Source organism: Myxine glutinosa, chromosome 14 (assembly GCF_964187855.1).
Source record: "Myxine glutinosa chromosome 14, kmMyxGlut1.1, whole genome shotgun sequence".
NCBI classification, from domain to species: Eukaryota; Metazoa; Chordata; class Myxini; order Myxiniformes; family Myxinidae; genus Myxine; species Myxine glutinosa.
This window is the reverse complement of record NC_136274.1, coordinates 37999740-38019743: the sequence shown is the minus strand read 5'-3', so window position 1 is coordinate 38019743 and position 20004 is coordinate 37999740. Positions and strand designations below refer to the sequence as shown.

At 42.1% G+C, this 20004-nt stretch overlaps 1 protein-coding gene across 2 annotated transcripts in view; it reads left to right on the top strand.

Annotated features, from left to right (window-relative positions):
• Positions 1-19614, top strand: part of LOC144888847 (sodium/glucose cotransporter 1-like) — a 46277-nt gene extending 26663 nt beyond the window's left edge. Inside the window, exons 5-9 of one of the 2 annotated variants that reach the window (XM_078768352.1) lie at positions 8902-9117; positions 9784-9910; positions 13084-13146; positions 13504-13563; positions 19041-19614. In XM_078768352.1, the coding sequence (XP_078624478.1) occupies positions 8902-9117; positions 9784-9910; positions 13084-13146; positions 13504-13563; positions 19041-19273 (699 nt within the window). In that variant the 3' untranslated portion in view covers positions 19274-19614. The remainder of the gene's footprint in view (positions 1-8901; positions 9118-9783; positions 9911-13083; positions 13147-13503; positions 13564-19040) is intronic. The other variant, XM_078768353.1, reaches the window with a different exon arrangement.
• The last annotated feature ends 390 nt before the right edge of the window (positions 19615-20004 follow it).

Sequence of the window (20004 nt, the reverse complement as noted above, 5' to 3'; positions counted from 1 at the left end):
CTCGATCACTTCTCCAGCAATGCCCACTAAACCTGAGATGTTTCTGGAGTAGTGACTCCAATCGTTCCATACAACTGTTCATTAGTCCAGTGTGCTCTCCATGAAATGTTGAATGATGCCATCAGTAGTCTGGTGCATACACCATCGAGCCGTTTGGACAGAGTGTTTATCATCCTCAAGGTTTCTGTATACATGAAATATAATTCTCTTGAAAACAAACTTTTCCATTTGGTTGATGACTCCACCTTATGCAGAACAATATGTCAAATTTGTGAAAGGCTCGCGGCGGCTGAATCTCTTTCATAAGACCTGGACAAGTTAAGCCACTGGTCTGTTTCTTGGAATGTGATGTTCAATGCTGGCAAGTCACATGCTCTCACACTCTCTCTCTTCACACAAGGATCAGCAACCAAATTATCCAATTCCCTTCTCTGAACAGCCAATGGAAGAGTTGCAGTCCCAGGAAATCCTAGGCCTCATGATCTGCTGTAACCTTTCATGGGAGGACGACATCACCAAGTTGGTTTTCTCCATTGAGCTAAGTCACACCAACCTCATCACACTGTACAAAGCCTTCATATGGGGCTACATTGACTTAGGCTCCTCAGTCAATCTCGCACCAGCGGCGAGTTGGTGGGCTTTCCATCTTATAAATGATGTCAAGTGCTTGTGCATTTGTTTGTGTGTTTTTATGTGCATTTGTGAGTTTGTTTGTTAATCTTTCACAGCTGAACCATAGCATCTAGAGGCCCTAAATTTTGGGTGTAGGTACTGTACTGTCGCGTTTATGGCGATTAAAGTCTTGCCAGGGAACGGATAGCCGAACAAGCTGTTACTCCGAAGTGTTCAGTTCAATATGTGGCGGAGTTAATACACGCCCGGGGAGGGGGGGAAACCGCCCGGGGCGGGGGAACCGCCCGGGGGGGGGGGGGCAAGGAGGAGGAGGAGGATGCTGAAGAGCACTTACCTGCATGGATCCAACCGGCAGTCTCCAAACCCTGCAATAAATAAACTCAAACGAAAACGGTTTTTGAATGTACAAAAATAAACAGGTTTATTTAAAGAAATGCCGGTACAAAATAAAACGCGATCAAATAATTTCCTAAATTGGGACGTCTCCACAACCAGACTTTAAACATGGACACAGGGAAAGATAACTGAAAAATAATGTGTGTGTGGGTGCACTTAACTCTGATCACTGGTGGGGTCATGTCAGGAGTCGTCAAAATCGTCCGGGGCGTTGGCGGGAACCACCCGGTCATTGGCGGGAACCACTCGCTCCCGCGCTGCGAGGCCTCCGCACGCCCTCGTTCACTAGGCCGCGCCAAACGGATAGATACTGAGGATACAGAGGGATAGCTCTCACAAAGGGATAGATACCGAGGTAACGACGTACAAGGGATATTCCCTGCTAAAAATGTTCTATAGAGATTCCATAAAAATATTTCTATAGAAATCTTATAGACATCCTATAGAACAGTCCAATAGAGTTTCTATAGAACTCTAGGACCGTTTCTATAGAACAACTTTCCTATAGAACATGTTTTCTTATATAATCCTGAAGAGCACTTTCTATACAATCTTATAGAGCGGTTTCTATAGAATCCTATAGGATCGTTCTTTAGAATCCTAAAGACCTGTTTCAATAGAACCATATGGAATGGCTTCTATAGAATGGCACAAAATCCTCTAGAATTAATTTATATAGAACCCTTTAGAACTGTTTTCTATAGAATACTGTTCTAAAAAACTTTTCTATAGCCATAGGACAAAAGTGCATAGACTACTACTACTAGAGACAAGAGGCTTTGGCTTCGCCGGCTCATTGTGGCTTTGCAGTCGGGTACTAGTAGAGAACAGTGAATCTAGGAAAGGGGTCGTGATCAAACGGTTTGGACAGGACGACACACTAAACTCCCTTTCGGTTTCGGCACAACATTTAATGAAACAAGGCAAAGATGGCAGCAATCAACTCGCTCACACGAGCCATCAGCAAGAAGCAGGAAGTCTCCTCCCTTTCCGGTGCAAATCATAAAACAAAAAGTAAGAATTACAGGCTCGCACTACACCAACATGACATCAACATATTGCAAGAAAACATTCATAAGCAAAGCAGGAAACATTCACGTATATCGTACGCATAGTATCAGAGACTTTCTAACAGCCACCCCCAAATTTGTGGAATAAATTTGTAAAAAAGGGAAAGTCTTTCAGTCCATTCACCCCTCACCCATCATCCTCAAGTTTCGAGAGCCGGATCAATTTAGCAAGTGGTCGAACATAGTTCTTGCCATGAACGTGAATGCTGGCAGTTCGAGCTCGGCCATCTGAGCCCGGAAAGATGCCACGAGCCATCAAACCATCACCGAGCCATCTAAACGAGCCATCTAATGTTAAAAACGAGCCATCAAACCATCACCGAGCCACCTAATGTTAAAAACGAGCCATCAAACCATCACCGAGCCACCTAATGTTAAAAACGAGCCATCAAACCATCACCGAGCCATCTAAACGAGCCATATAATGTTAAAAACGAGCCATCAAACCATCACCGAGCCATCTAAATGAGCCATCTAATGTTAAAAACGAGCCATCAAACCATCACCGAGCCATCAAACCATCACCGAGCCATTTAAACGAGCCATCTCATGTTAAAAACGAGCCATCAAACCATCACCGAACCATCTAAACGAGCCATCTAGTGTTAAAAACGAGCCATCAAACCATCACCGAGCCATCTAAATGAGCCATCTAAACGAGCCATCTAATGTTAAAAACGAGCCATCAAACCATCACCGAGCCATCTAAATGAGCCATCTAAACGAGCCATCTAATGTTAAAAACGAGCCATCAAACAATCACCGAGCCATCTAAACGAGCCATCTAATGTTAAAAACGAGCCATCAAACCATCACCGAACCATCTAAACGAGCCATCTAAACGAGCCATCTAATGTTAAAAACGAGCCATCACCTTGCCAAACAAGGTCATCAAGTGTGTATCAATATGCCTATCAAAGTCACTTTTGTGAACTAGAAAACCCTGTACGTCATATAACACAATACACATGGTAACTCTTCAGAAATTGAGATTTCTGTACAAATGTAATGACTTTATTTTCTGTAGAATTTCAATCTGATTCTATAGGATACAAACTCTTTCTTAAAGAATTTTCATCTGTAGAACAGGAGTCCTCTTCTATAGAACACCATTTTATAGAACACCATTGCTGTCCTATAGAACAGGAGTCCTCTTCTATAGAACACCATTTTATAGACCACCATTGCTGTCCTACAGAACAGGAGTCCTCTTCTATAGAACACCATTTTATAGAACACCATTGCTGTCCTATAGAACAGGAGTCCTCTTCTATAGAACACCATTTTATAGAACACCATTGCTGTCCTACAGAACAGGAGTGTTGTCCTATAGAACACCATTTTATAGAACACCATTGCTGTCCTATAGAACAGGAGTCCTCTTCTATAGAACACCATTTTATAGACCACCATTGCTGTCCTACAGAACAGGAGTCCGCTTCTATAGAACACCATTTTATAGAACACCATTGCTGTCCTATAGAACAGGAGTCCTCTTCTATAGAACACCATTTTATAGACCACCATTGCTGTCCTATAGAACAGGAGTGTTGTCCTATAGAACACCATTTCTGTCCTATAGAACAGAGTCCTCTTCCATAGACCACCATTGCTGTCCTATAGAACAGGAGTCCTCTTCTATAGAACACCATTTTATAGACCACCATTGCTGTCCAATAGAACAGGAGTCCTCTTCTATAGAACACCATTTTATAGACCACCATTGCTGTCCTACAGAACAGGAGTCCTCTTCTATAGAACACCATTTTATAGAACACCATTGCTGTCCTATAGAACAGGAGTCCTCTTCTATAGAACACCATTTTATAGACCACCATTGCTGTCCTATAGAACAGGAGTGTTGTCCTATAGAACACCATTTCTGTCCTATAGAACAGAGTCCTCTTCCATAGACCACCATTGCTGTCCTATAGAACAGGAGTCCTCTTCTATAGAACACCATTTTATAGACCACCATTGCTGTCCAATAGAACAGGAGTCCTCTTCTATAGAACACCATTTTATAGACCACCATTGCTGTCCTATAGAACAGGAGTGTTGTCCTATAGAACACCATTTCTGTCCTATAGAACAGAGTCCTCTTCTACAGACCACCAATGTTGTCCTATAGAACAGAGGTGCTCTTCTATAGACCACCATTGTTGTCCTATAGAACAGAGGTGCTCTTCTATAGACCACCATTTCTGTCCTATAGAACAGAGTCCTCTTCTATAGACCACCATTGTTGTCCTTTAGAACAGAGTCCTCTTCTATAGACCACCATTGCTGTTCTATAGAACAGAGGTGCTCTTCTATAGACCACCATTGCTGTTCTATAGAACAGAGGTGCTCTTCTATAGACCACCATTGCTGTTCTATAGAACAGAGGTGCTCTTCTATAGACCACCATTTCTGTCCTATAGAACAGAGTCCTCTTCTATAGACCACCATTGCTGTTCTATAGAACAGAGGTGCTCTTCTATAGACCACCATTGCTGTTCTATAGAACAGAGGTGCTCTTCTATAGACCACCATTGCTGTTCTATAGAACAGAGGTGCTCTTCTATAGACCACCATTGCTGTTCTATAGAACAGAGTCCTCTTCTATAGACCACCATTGCTGTTCTATAGAACAGGAGTGTTGTCCTATGGAACACCATTTTATAGAACACCATTGCTGTCCTCTAGAACAGGAGTGTTGTCCGAAAGAACACCATTTCTGTCCTATAGAACAGAGACCTCTTCTATAGACCACCATTGTTGTCCTATAGAACAGGAGTGTTGTCCTGTAGAACTACGGTGCTGTTCTATAGAAATAAATTGTTCCATAGAGATTTCTATAGAAGTCTATTGGTTTCTTTCGATATTGTATGGAACATTTTTTAGCAGGGTTTTACCCATAATCCCTGAGTTACTTAGCACAAGAGCCACCCTTCGTATGGCCACACGTAACACTTCATCCGAACACACGACCTACCGGATCCCGACTTATTACATGGTGGTTCTTCTTCTTCACGCCAATCAGAGCATGCTAATTTATGCAAATCTACCTGAACTAAAATAATCACTGCCTACCCCCTGCAAACGTAACAGTACTTCAGAAGCTGGCCAAGGTTTTAAGCTTCATACGTTGACCTTGAAGGCCATTTTGAGGCCACCAAAGGCTGCTATAAAGTGTATTTTGAGATTGGGGGGGGGGGGGGGTCAGGCAATGCTGCAGCTGGCCCGCAGGCAGAAGGTAACCAGCATGAGGCAAATAACTCCATGGCTTTTCAATGTTCAAAACAACCCGAACCCCCCCCCCCCCCCCCCCCCCCCGCCTGGAAAAGCTCACCCAGCCGGGTACCCACCCCGTCACCCCCACGCCCCTAGTCTTATATAAGCATACATCTAGCCTTGCTCCTCCTGCCCTCAAATACCTCTACTCTCCCCCAAGCAAGTGCACCGCATGCACTTGCCTCCATAAGCCTTTATATGCTCCTCCTCCATAATTGAGTCTATTTGTCCACGTGCACGCATTCATCCCATTATACTCCCGATTATGGAATCATCTTCTTGTGTCCGTTGACTCATTCTCCTCACTTCAGTGTTTCAATGTTCTATCTCACTAGTTCATGCACTCACCTATGCACATTCACACTCCTGGACGTTTTTCACATTTTGTTGTGTTACAGCCTGATGTTAAAATGGAACCACCATTAGAGGCCATTTTCCCCCTCAAAGTGGGGGTTGGCCTTGTTCGGCCACCGTGGTCCCCTTTTTGAAGCGATGTTTTATGGCCAGATGCCCTTCCTGCCGCCAACCTTGTTCGTGTCCTCTTGCGATGCGCAGGGAATCACCAGTGAACTTGTACTCAATTTGCCGACCTCGGGAGGATGACAGGGTGAGTCAACCCCCCTGGCATTAATTCAGCGATCGACCAGGATTCGAACCCAGGATCCTAGGATCCTAACCCAGCACCCTAACCGCTAAGCCAACACCAGGCACCTGATGTTAAAATGGGTTGAATTGAATTTTTTTTGTCACCGGTCCATGCATAATACCCCAATACCCCATAATGTCAAAGTGGATTTTTTATGTTTAGAATTTTTTACAAAATAATTGAAAATGAAATACGGAAATATCTAATTTACATAAGTATTCAACCCCTGAGTCAATACTTCACAGAAGCACCTTTTGCAGCAATTACAGCATCGAGTCTTCTTGGGTATGTCTGTATCAGCTTTGCACATCTGAAGTTGGGGAGTTTCTCCCATTCTTCCTTGCAGATTTACTCAAGCTCTGTCAAGTTTGATGGGGAGCGTCGGTGATCAGCAATCTTGAAGTCCTTACACAGATTCTCAATAGGATTCAAGTCTGGGCTTTGGCTGGGCCACTCAAGGACTTTCACGTTCTTGTTTTGAAGCCATTCCAGTGTTGCTTTGGCTGTATGCTTGGGGTCATTGTCCTGTTGGAACGTAAATCTTAGCCACAGTCTAAGGTCTTTTGTACTCTGAAGCAGATTCTCCTCAAGGATTTGCCTGTATTTGGCTCCATTCATTGTTCATCCTTCCATGTCTCACAGTCCCTGCCACCGAAAAGCATCCCCATAACATGATGCTGCCACCTCCATGTTTCAACAGATAGATATGGTGTTAGATGGGTGATGAGCTGTGCTCGGTTTCCATCATATGTTGCACTTAGCATTCAAGCCAAAGAGTTCTATTTTTGTCTCATCATACACCAGAAACTTGTACCTCATGCTCTGAGTCTTTCATATGCCTTTTTACAAATCCCAGGCATGCTGTCATGTGCCTTTTTCTCAGCAATGGCTTCCGTTTGGCCACTCTCCCAGAAAGCCTAGATATGTGAAGTGCTGCAGAAACTGTTGTCCTTTCGGCAGGTGCTCCCATCTTAGCCAAGGAACTCTGTAGTAGTCAGAGTGGTCATTGGTTTATTGGTCACTTCCCTGACCAAGGTCCTTCTTGCCCAGTTGCTCAGTTCGGTCAGATTGCCAGCTCTAGGAAGGGTCTGGGTAATTCCATATTCTTTCCATTTCCTAATGATGGAGCTCACTGTGCTCTTGGGAACTTTTATCACTCTAGAAATTGTTTTATACCCTTCCCCAGATCTATGCCTCCTCACAATTTTATCTCGGAGATCTACGGACAGTTCCTTGGACTTCATGGTAGAGTTTCTGCTCTTACATGCACTGTGGGACCTTACATAGAAAGGTGTGTTTCTTTCTAAGTCATGTCCAATCAATTGAATTGGTCACAGGTGAACTCCAATCAAGTTGTAGAGACATCTCAATGATGCTCAAAGGAAATTGGATGCATCTGAGCTCAATTTGGAGGTTTATAGCAAAGGGGTTGAATACCAATTGACTCAAGACATTTCAGATTTTCATTATTTATTATTTTTGTAAAAAATTCTAACAATGAAATTCCACTTTGACATTATGGGGATCAATGACCAAAAAATCTCAGTTTAACCCATTTTGAATTCAGGCTGTAACAACAAAATGTGAAAAATCAATTGCGCGAATACTTTCTAAAGGCACTGTGTATATGTATATGTACACACAACCAGACCCAGTGGTATAATGGTTAGAGCATCCACTCTCTGTGAGGTCGGAGGTTCAAACCCCGGCCGAGTTAGGCCAAAGACTTTATGTAAAATAAAAATGGTATGTACTGCTTCTTTGCTTGACACCCAGCATATAAAAAGGATAGAACACTGACAAACAATGCTGGGATGGCAATGGCAAACTACCCAGTATACCCTTGCCATGATACTGCTTCGGCAGCACCAACGTTCTGTAAACAGTGTGGTATGTATGTATGTATGTGTGTGTGCATGTGTACATATGTGTGGGGGTGGAAAGACCACCGATCTGCCTCCAATGAGAGAGCAACAGACCTTGTGCTTCCACATAATCACAGGAAACTCCGATAATTTTGAGAGCTTTAGATTCCACAGAATCCAGGAGAGACACGTGATGCTGGAGCGCCATCCCATAGCAGACGTTGAGCAGTATTCCATTGAGCTTCTGACAAAGGCCTTGCAGACTGTGAGAAGCTCTGGTTAGCTCTGATTTCCCAAGGAAAGACATGGATCGTCGGAGGATTAAATTGTTAAAAATAATAAGGAATCGGTTGAACCTAGGCCGTGTTAATATTATATGAAGGCAGTTTCCATTTCTTTCTACTGATATCGGCAATGAAGTTTTCTGAGGCCTCTTTGCATAGCCTGCTCTTCCTTCCACAGAGCATCCATTGATTGGCACGATACAAGCCTCATGACTCCGCTATGCAATGCTCCAAAGTGCAGCACCACATAGGTGAATCTAGCCCAGGCCAGGCAAAGATAGTCAAGATGGTTGCACCCATTTCCATCAATATGAAAATAATGGGGCCTCAGCAGTTCAGTTGGCACAGTCAATTCTTTGTTATGTCCAGCACGGTAGCCACAGGTAAGCGCAGTATTACAATTCTGGCTGTGCCACACAGAGGTCAGTGGATCGAGCCATTCTACTTGTTGAATACCCCCTTCTACCCCATTATAAAATGGGGTAAATACGTATAGCAATCTTACATCCCACATCCCTCCTCTACCCCATTCCCCTTTTCCATACGTACATATGTAATATGTAGGTGGCCTGTTTGAACCTATGAGGGAGGAACTTTGTATAGTAGGAAGTCACTATCTGAGGATGGTGATATTGTATACAGGTATTGTTGTGCCTGTTAATTTATTAGCACAGGCAATCAGATAGATTTATTCTGTGTGACACAGTTGGTTTTGCCCATTTGTTTTTCAGGGAGCATTTTGGGGCCTCGTCTTGGGATTGTTTGTTGGCTTGGCTCGGTTGATCACAGAGTTCGCTTACGGCACGGGAAGTTGTGTCGAGAAAACAAACTGCCCGACAATCATCTGTGGTGTCCATTACCTGTACTTCGCCATCATTCTTTTCGTCATAACCTGCATGATCACTGTGGTGGTTTCACTGATGACACCACCTATTGATGATAAACACGTATGTATCGCATAGTTACCCTTTACCCTGCTGTGCCCTGCAAAAGAGATGCATTGGTATCTTTAGGACATCAAAGTTTGATTCCATCCTAATCACAATGGAACACCAGGAAGTAAGGATCCTCGAATTAGGAAATTATTTAGCTTGATATGAAAGTGTTCTTCGTTCTTTTGTGTAGTTGTTTTAATTTGTGAGTTAAAGTGAATTGAGTGTTAAGAGTGAATTGAGATATTATTATTTTATCGTAATTCAAACTGAGCGGTGCCAAAAGAGGACAAAGGATAAATCACATAGGGTAAGACTTACAAGGGATAATTTATCCTTATCCCCTAAGCTAGTTAACATGTGCCGCCCCCTCGTGACGGGGACGAAGATACACCTTACTCCGACATTCGGCTAAACAAAACTTATTACGTGGTGATGACATCCGGAGCATGATACCTACACAAATCTACCTGACTCTCTCTACATATCACTACCCCACAAACATAACATTATTTAGCTTGATATGAAAGTGTTCTTCGTTATTTTGTGAGGTTGTTTAAATTTGTGAGTTAAAGTGAATTGAGTGTTAAGAGTGAATTGAGATATGATCATTTTATCGTAATCAATTAGTACAAGTTCATTCCCTGAATGTTAAAGTGTGTGTTTCTTGGATCTGTGTAGCTGCATCGCTTGTGTTGGACAATGCGGCACAGCAAGGAGCCCCGTTTGGACCTGGATGCACAGGCCGACGTAACATGCCAGCAACATGAAGACACGACGAACCCAGTACATGAAGACACGTCTCATGGTATTCATACTAAATACTCATGTCTGCCACACACCATCCTGTCTGTGGTCCACAAACAGATCTGGGTAGGTAGCCAGGAAAATTGTATCTACTCTGTCCTGACGATATGGATTGAGTACTCCAAGTTACGGTATTGGTATTCAGTACTCCCTACTCCAAGGGAACTAGTCCATACAGGTTGAGAATGGAATAACGTTATTGTGGCGATTGTCATACAGGGAGTTGTGGTGAGCAGCATGAGCAAGTGCTTTGTGCAGTCTGTGCATAACTAGACATTATCAAGTCGTTTTCTCTCTCTCTCTGCTCTTTTGTTAATTAGCAGAGATGGATTTTTTTTTGATGTTTTCATAACTTCCTCTTTTTTCTTCTTCGCACTTCTTGGGGCTTCCGGCCGTTTCTCTTTCAGTAGGTACATTTTCTCATCGTATTGTTCTCGGCAAGGTGAATTTCTACCTCTGCGACCGAAGGTGGATGGAGGTTATGCTTTCACCCCTGTCTGTCTGTCTGTTTGTTTGTCTGTGAACAAGATATCTCAAAACGTTGTGGACGGATTCGGACGAAATTTGGCAGAGGTAGTGTAGGTGGCAATCACGAAATTATTCGATTTTGGTGAAGATCCGGATTCATTCACATTCTACTAGAATTTTTTAAGTGATTCTTCACCATTCATTGGGAGAGGGGGCCAAAAACGATACATAGCAGGATATCTCAAAAAGTTGTGGACGGATTTGGACGAAACTTGGTGTACAGGTTGTGTGTGTGACAAGGAAGAATCGATTCAATTTTGGTGAAGATCTGAATATGGATTCGGATACGAGAATTATTTAATTTTTAAGTGATTCGTCACCATTGAGAGATCCGGTGAAAAGCGATATATAACATGATATTTTAAAAAGTTATGGATGACATGCCAAAACTAGGTGAATGAGTTGATTAGGTGACAAGGACAACCTGATTAGATTTTGGTTGAGGTCCGAATCCAGATCTGGCCTATCATTGGGATACAAAACAAACTGTTCAGCCTGGCGGAGTTATGCTCTCTACCAAGTGCCGTTCTAGTTTATATAGGGAAATGTTTTTTGTTTTGTTTCTTCATGCTTATGTACAAATTTGATTTGATAATCTGTTGAGTTTTGTACATACAAGGCCTATCCAACAGCTGCAGTTTGGTGCACATTAATCAATGCTATCAGTCCACCACGTACTTCATGCCTTGGCAGTCAGTCTTGGGATGCATTGACTTTGATAGAATATTTTATAAAAAAGTAAGCAGTTTTATCCTTCTGGTTTCCATATGCCATTGCAGGATACTGCAACTACATAAAATATAGCTGGTTTATGCTTTTCAAACTATTACTTGGGGTAAGGTCGATTTAGCATCACTGAAAACTCGTCTTTAAATCACCACCAACAACAAATAAAACTAGAGAGTTCATAGAAAACCTTAACCCACTCTATCTTGAGAAACAAGGACATTGGCGGGGCCTACAAGCGGCAAATCTGATTCGTCGTAATGACGTAAAATGCCGTAATATTTTGTTCAAGTATTGCCAAACAGAAGGGTATTTGAAAGTGCCACAAGGGTGATTTGTGTTCTAGAGCTGTGTTCAAGTATATCATTAAATTGAAATAAAAGAAAGGTATTAAAGGTTGTAGAAAAAAAAACATTCTGGAATTTACCACCTTTGATGCAACGTCTTTTACACCACTTTATTTAACACGTTACGGTAGTTATTCATGCCTGTTGTTTGTGTCCTTTATGAGGTTACTAAAAACAGTACATTTCCTGTTTGGAATGATTTTCTCTTTGTGGTTTGACTGCCAGACAGGCGGACAGAGTAAAACAAATTGTTCGACTGCATGTGTGATCGGGACGGATTCAAAGACAAAGTACGGTAAAACGGCAGGCTTGTTTTCCGATTCGTGTTTTAAATATAACATTCAATTGAAATGAAGTTGCTCCTCGAACATAAATTTACGTTTTCAGATGGATGGAGAGACAGACAGACATGAACCAATTGCTTAACCCTGCTTTTCGCTTTGCGTGCACCGTCTATACTATAAAAAAGATGTTTGTTTGTGTGTCTGTGTAGCTATTTTTCGACAGATGGCCAAACGGATCTTCATCAAACTGTCAGAGGTTCATCAGTGAGTGGCAGCAAGTTTTATGCAAAAAAACAAAAATTGGGAATTTTTCAAATTTTGAATGTTTTATCCATCCATAGTGCCTAAACCTTTGTAGCTCAGTGAAAGGTGATATTAAATGATCCCGTTTTAAAGTTCAGGGGAACTTATGCGATGGCGCATCATCCGACCATCAGTCCGTCCGCCATTCCGTCCGTAAACACTTGCAACTTCTTCTCCGAAACCGCTGATGGGATTGCGACCAGATTTGGCACAAATTATATTTGTTATGTTGTGACTAAAGTTTGTTAAAGTCATTTTTAAAAATCGGGCCCTGAGGGGGTCTACTGGGGGGTTTCCTCCCAAAATAGGTATTTGCTTTCTGCTAAAAACTGCACATACAATTCCGATGAAAATTGACCATAACGTTCCGTTCATCACCCGTGATGTACCAATGTTTGTTGCCGGCATTTAAAAAATCGGGATCTAAGCCGGTCTATGTGGGGGAGAGCATGTTGCCACTCCCTCCCCACCCCACCCCCCCAACTCCCAAAGTAGGTATTTGCTCCTTTCTCTGAAACTACATACATGATTTCAATGAAACTTCACCACAACCTTATGTTTGATGTACCAACGTTTGTTTAAGGCATTACAAAAATTGGGGTCTGAGGTGGTAGACGGGTTTTTGTTTGTTTGTTCAAAGCCACAAAGAAAAACTAGAAAAAAACAACAACTTGATTTCTTCAAAATGCCAACAGGATTAGAAGAGCACCAGGCAACACCAGGTATGCCTGATTGTTCTACGTAAAACCTCAAGATGCATAAATAATGTGGTATTGGCTTTGTAGTTGGTATTATATGTAAGAAAATTAAGATTTGCAATATACTCGTTTTGTTTTACATAAAGTTAAGCCACAAGAAAGAGAATTTTGATTATTAGAAAGATGGATTATTGAACATGAGTTTCATGATAGCATGTGTGTGCCAGGCTACAGGGATTTCTTTAATTTCGTTTTGTTGAAATAAAAATTCTTCTGAAACTTGTGCAGGGATTCAAGAACACAGTAAAGGAAAGAACGGTGAAGAAAACATTGCCTACATATCAGACAACGGTGAGAAACCCATAAGATTAAATATCTTACACCAAACTCGGTGGCGTAATGGACTCTGGGAGGCTTTGATAGGCCTAATTGCCTCCTCCTGCATCAGAGTTCCTTAAAAGGGGACTCATAAAGTACAAGCTACTTTAAATGACTTGAGGTAGAGTCAAAAACACTTTTCCATTTCAAAACCTTTTTGGAACCCAAAACCTGACGGATTCCAACGGCATCAGCAAACACACTGCTGGATGAAATGTGTGACACTTTCTGGGTTTCGTGGAATAATATGTTTTTGACTCCCCTTGTGTGTTGGTTCAAAGGTAAAAGGTTGCTAACCTGAATTTTATGCTTTTTCTTTTGTAATCGCAGACACAAATAAGGACCGAAGGATTAGTGCATTTGTTGAAGAAAACCAACATGGAGGTAAAAGTAAGTAAGGGTGCTTTCAAGTTGCCCTTGCCAAAAAGCCATTGACTATTCCATCATCTTTTAAAGTGCTCGGAGCATTAAAAGTTGACAAAATGTTGTACTTTTGCCTCTGAGTGCATTGAGGTTTTTATATAATATCTTCATATAGTATGTATTTTTTGAATAATCTATAATTACAAGTCTTTTTAACTTGTTTTGAAAGTTTGAATTCAGCAAAAAAATTAGTTTTCCATTCTCTTGTTTCGATGGACATGAAATAAGTGTTTGCAAAAGCCATTGCTGGGGTTGTCTGTGTCGGAAACCCATTCATCAGGTATTCTCACGCAAGGTTAAAAGTACATTATACAGAGCTGGATTTAAGTTTAACAGCCCCTGGAACATCAGAGTAGGAGACCCCGGCTCTACCCCACCAACCTTGAAACGTTGTGGGAAGAATCGGAAAAAGAGCTGACCTGTGTTACTGTGTGTAGATCTATAAACATTTCGCTTCGACAGCTTTTAAAATGGAAGAAAAATCAAAATTAGAATACTCAAGGTAAGAACAGCAGGATCAGGGTTTTGTGTGGGACAAGAATGTTGTCTTTGAGGCGAGTCAAGTTTATTTTCTGCACCCAGGCCTAGTTCTTTAGCATCCCCGTTGTCAACACTGACAGTTAAACTGGTTCGATCCGCTGGTGTCGTTGCTTCATCATCTTGCAATAATGTAAACCCGAAATTGGATAATTTAGGCTAATCACTTCGCCATTGCAGACAGGTCGTTGGTCTCTCTGTCTTCTGCCGCCTCATTTCTGGTCTTGCACCCTCTGCTCTTTTCGTGCTTTGTGCCCACCTGCCACCCCCTCCACCCCCCAAACCCACTCCCAGGTTTCTGCCAGGCAAACATGGTCCACCATCAACCCACTTCTGGTGAAACTTCATAAATCCAAATCACTGCTCACCTCCACTCAATTGTTCTTCTTTTTTCCCGTCTGGGAACCTAACTTCCACATCCTCGTCCATCTCATTTTCGCCTCAAGGTCTTCAAGACAGTTGTTCACCACCATCAGATCGTCCCCAATCTAAAACCGTGATCTTTTCTACCCTCGATAACCCCCCACCCCCACCCCAATCCCTCCTTGCAAATTTCCAGTTTTCCCTCCTGAGAGTTTCCTTCTGTATCCATCTTGTACACACTATGCATATACTCTACTGCCCCCCATTTGTCCGCACACCCATTGTTTTCTGCCTCCCTCTGTCTAGGCCTTTGGCTCTGCTTTTGGTGTTTCCACCCTCTTCCTGCTGGTCCTTTTTCTGTCCTGTTGTGTCCCAATCCGTTTGGCGTGACGTACTAGTACTAGCACTTCCACGAACCTCGACTATGTAATGTATACAAAGAAAACCAAAAACGGTTAATGTACTTTAACATTAATTATATCCACATTGGTGGACTGTCAATGGGATTTCAACCTGAGATTCCAGCATTATGATAGAAGTCCTCAGGTGGGAATACTAAACAGGACGACAAAGTCGAAAGAGCGACCAAGCCCTCCTAGCCGTACCAGGGTGAACATGTTCATCCAGCAACCATCCTTTTATCATTATTTGATAGTCTAGTTTTCTGTTAAGGTGATGTTTCATTTGCCCCATCTTGGGTAAGAACATTCTGCCTACTGTCTGGGAAATCCATTTACCAAGGGCATCCTGCTATCTTGAATAAGGCAATTCTCTGTTTCACATTATAATCAAAAGGGTTTTCTACATCATATAATTGCGGATCACACTACGATTGCGCATTGTGGTGTCGTCAAACTTTTATCCAAAGAAACCCACAGATTCATGGTGGCTGATGATGATAATGCTGCGTCCTCATACTCCACAGTAGCCAAATGGACGACTGGCTTCAAGCATGGATGTGAGTCCCATGAAGATCGTCCTTGATCAGGACGGCCAGCAACAGACCCGTAAACTGTTTCCCAGGTCGAAGCACTCATTAATCATGGAGACTCACGTTAAAGTCGCCAAAATATCCACTGAACTTGGAATTTCTCAAGATAGCGCTTTCATCATCTATCTATAATTCCAGTAATCTCTGTCTGTCTGTCTGTACGTCTGTACGTTTGTTTGTTTGTCTGTGACCGCTGTTTCTCGACAACCACGGGTCCGATATACTTTTAACTTGCCAGGTATATTGCTGGGGACCCGAGGATGTGCCTTTTCAAGGTTTCATATTAATCGGACAATTACTTACCGAGCTATGTCCAAAAAACGATTCAACCAATCAGAGAGCAGCGAACGATCGCGTGTGCCGAACGTGGCGGGCACACTCTGCCTCGGATGGCACATTTGAGAGCGTATTCATTTATTTCACGTTTGCAAACTATGTTGGCGTTAAACTATGTTTTACAACTAATAAAAACGAATTTGCGATTCATTCGCTTTCCTGCGCGTTTGTGTACGCGATGGCGATTTCTTTACCAAACTCCGGAAGCCGTTCGCTTTGGACCGAACCATTGCATGTAAATAGAGGGGGGGGATTGTCACCACTCGCAAGCCGTTCGCTTTGGACCAAACCATTTCATGTAAATAGAGGGGGGGGATATAATTTTAGATATATATATATAGTACGGGCATGCCCTAGTCTATCTATAATTCCACTAATCTCTGTGTGTATGTGTGTGTGTATGTATGCGACAACGATTTCTCGACAACTACCGGTCCGATATACTTGAAACTTGCCAGGTATATTGCTGGGGACCCGAGGATGTGCCTTTTCAAGGTTTGAAATTAATCGGACAAGTACTTACCGAGCTATGGCGATTTAGCCGTTCGCCGTTCGCTTTGGCGTTGCGAATGGACCAAACCATTCCATGTAAATAGAGGGGGGGGTTCTGTGGTCGTTGCGAATGGACGAAACCATTTCATGTAAATAGAGGGGGGGGGATTGTCACTGTACTCGCAAGCCGTTCGCCGTTCGCTTTGGCGTTGCGAATGGACCAAACCATTTCATGTAAATAGAGGGGGGGGGATATAATTTTAGATAGATATATAGTACGGCCATATATATAGTACGGGCATGCCCTAGTCTATCTATAATTCCAGTAATCTCTGTGTGTATGTGTGTGTGTATGTATGCGACAACGATTTCTCGACAACTACCGGTCCGATATACTTGAAACTTGCCAGGTATATTGCTGGGGACCCGAGGATGTGCCTTTTCAAGGTTTGAAATTAATCGGACAAGTACTTACCGAGCTATGGCGATTTAGCCGTTCGCCGTTCGCTTTGGCGTTGCGAATGGACCAAACCATTGCATGTAAATAGAGGGGGGGGTTCTGTGGTCGTTGCGAATGGACCAAACCATTCATGTAAATAGAGGGGGGGGTTCTGTGGTCGTTACTGCCACGTGGTTTCAAAGTTTTTTTTTGTTGTTGTTGTTTGCACGCATGATTTTTTGCACCCACGTACGGGCACGCCCTAGGATGTTTACACACACACACACCCCTACACAAATTTTTTTTTTTTTTTTTTTTGGCAAGGAACGGGCACCCACGTACGGGCACGTCCTAGTCATTCAAAATCACTTGCATGTGTCCAATGTCCTCCATGCGATACGTCACCTGAAACTTCAGCATTTATGACCGACTACTAGCATGATGTCGCAAGGAACTTCAACTATACAATGCAGATCCAGTGGATATTATCGCTTGGCTCATGAAGGAATGTGGCTTCACCACTGGGATCTTGAAACAAATTGGAATCTTTGCAATGAAGCACAAGGGAATCGTGGTCACCCAATACATTTTGCACCCAACCTTCAGCCAGGAAGGTCATTGCCTCGACTTTATTGGATGCTGCGGGAATCTGGCTGGATTGACCAGATTCCTAAAATAAAAACTGTGATCACAGAGGAATATTACTCAACCATTGCTTAACGTCTGCCGCAATTTTTGCACAACAAATTCCGAGAGATATTTAACAAAGGAGTCCTCCATCATCAAGCACAGCTGCATAAGGTGTGGGGTACACAAACTTCCACTTACACCTGTGGCTAAAAGCATCTGGATCACCTCTCATACTACCCATGCCTTGTCCACTCACATTGGCTATTGTCCGTTTTGACATTTGGCCACCATTTCGCCGATGAAGAGCCCGTGTTTACAAGTTCTGCTCTGTTGGTCTATGTGATCTAATGTCTGTGCTACTTCTTTGGCCACCTCACATATTCCATCTTAGCCCCGGACAGTTCTCTCGAACAAACCCGTCACGATTAACCAAAACAAGGGTGCAAAAACACATCCTATCAGTTCTATACGTATTTCCAAGCAAAGTCATGGAATCCATCATCACTGCTGATGTCAAGAGTTTCCTCATTTCAAACAGCTGAGGGGTGAGTTACTCTTTGCTGATCTCGAATTTATTGGATTCTAGTCGTTCAATCCTGGCAAATCTCACAATCTCCACTTATATAGATGGAAGGATCATCAAATTCGGTTTTATTCAAGGACACACACACACACACACACAACAGTAGTTAAGAATGCCTTGCTGTATTTGCTGCATTTAGTATTGTCAAAGATATGTTACAAGTAGTCTTGTTTTCCTGCCATTTTCTGCAACTGTGTTTCTTCTTAACCTGTGATTTTTATGTTTGTTACTTGCAAAATGGAAGATTTTTGAAGTGTATTGGTTGGTCTTGTGCGTTATTCTGGCTGGTTGGTTGTCTGTCAATCGCCTACAGGTCACAATATTGTAATCCGATATTCACGAAACTTCACCAGATGCGAGAGTTGGTCATAAGGAAGAAGCCTATTGATTTTGAGGCCGTATTTCTAAAATTGTCATTTTTCATCTGATTGAATTGAAAGTTGAACAATATTTGCCTATTGAGTCACTAAATTGGGAAAGCAACTATTTTTGAGGTCCAAAGGTCAAACTTCTAAAATCATCAATTTTCATTTGAAAAATTGTCACTTTTCATCCGATTAACCTGAAAATGAAAGAGCAATTGCACAGTACATCACGGAATTGGAAAACCAACTGTTTTTGGGGTCAAGAAGTTAAAGGTCAACTCAAGGTCAAACTTCTAAAATCATCAACTTTAGTCTGAAAATCATCAATTTTCATCCTGTTAACTTGAAAATTTAAACAGCAATTGCATAGTGCATCACTGAAATGAGAAACCAACTATTTTGAGGTCAAAAGCTCAAAGGTCAACTCAAGGACAAACTTCTAATATCATCAATTTTAATTTGAAAAGTAATCGATTTTAATCCGCTTGACCCGAGCTTTGATTTAGATCATAAATTTTAATCTTAATGAAATGGACAATTTGATGTATCCACGGCAACTATTTTTTTTGCAGAGGGGTGGTTTTTTCAAGTATCGTGCTCTGCATGACGTCTTTGTTTATTTGTTTATGTATTCATCAATTCATTCAGTCTGTTTGCATATTCTGGAACAAGTGATTTTTTTTCACTCGTTTCTACTTTTGTGTCCAGAATCACATGAGTCAGAGCAATGTTGCTGTTTGAAGTATCTCATACAAGCTGCCAAGTGGTTCTGTGGCCTAGACAGCAGTACTGAGGGTCCAGTGATGAGTAAAGAAGAGCAGAAGAAACAAGAGCAGCTGATCACGAGCATTGAAGAAGTTACGTTTTGGAGAAATGTTTGCAATGTCAATGTTCTTCTCCTCCTCACTGTGGCTGTCTTCTGTTGGGCTTATTTTGCCTGAATATTTGGTCTTTTCTTGTGTTTCTTGTGATAATTTGGAGGGATAGGAATTGAGTGGGGATTTGGTGGGAGGGGAAGAGGTTGAGATGAGGTGGAAATATGTCCAAGCATTGTTCGTTCATGAAAAAGGCAACCAAACACCTCTCCAAAATTTGTTTTCTGACAATATAGTTGCATGGCTATTGCTGATGTTGAAAGATGAGTTAAGGGATGCATTTGTTATGTTATTTTTGGTTCATTGCAAGAATGGGATGAGTATGGTCCAAGCTTCATGTTGTTTTCATTAACTGGAAAAACACAAATGAGACATACACAAAAATAAAATAAAAAAGACAAAAAGCATTTATTATTATTATTTTTTTTTAATGGGATATTGCCCGCCACAAAGCCAGAAGGCCACTCGACGTGGGGGCTACACAAATAAAACAAAAGCAGAATATTCCTTGGATTGAAACACGACAAATGTAAAAAATAGTCTCTTCACAGAACAAAAAGGGCTGGGAGGGGTTAACAAGTCTGCTTCGAGACAACAATGCCTCTACCCCCATTCTACCAAACAAAAGGTGGCTCACTCACCTTTAACATCCTTTACCATCTTTATACCCCCAATAACTTTCAATAAAGCTCCTCCCAATAAATAAAAACAACTCTCAGAAGCAGCTGGAAACTATACTTGAACTAGAGAGGTCCTAGAACACCTTACCCTGCACTGTCTTGAGACACAAGGACATG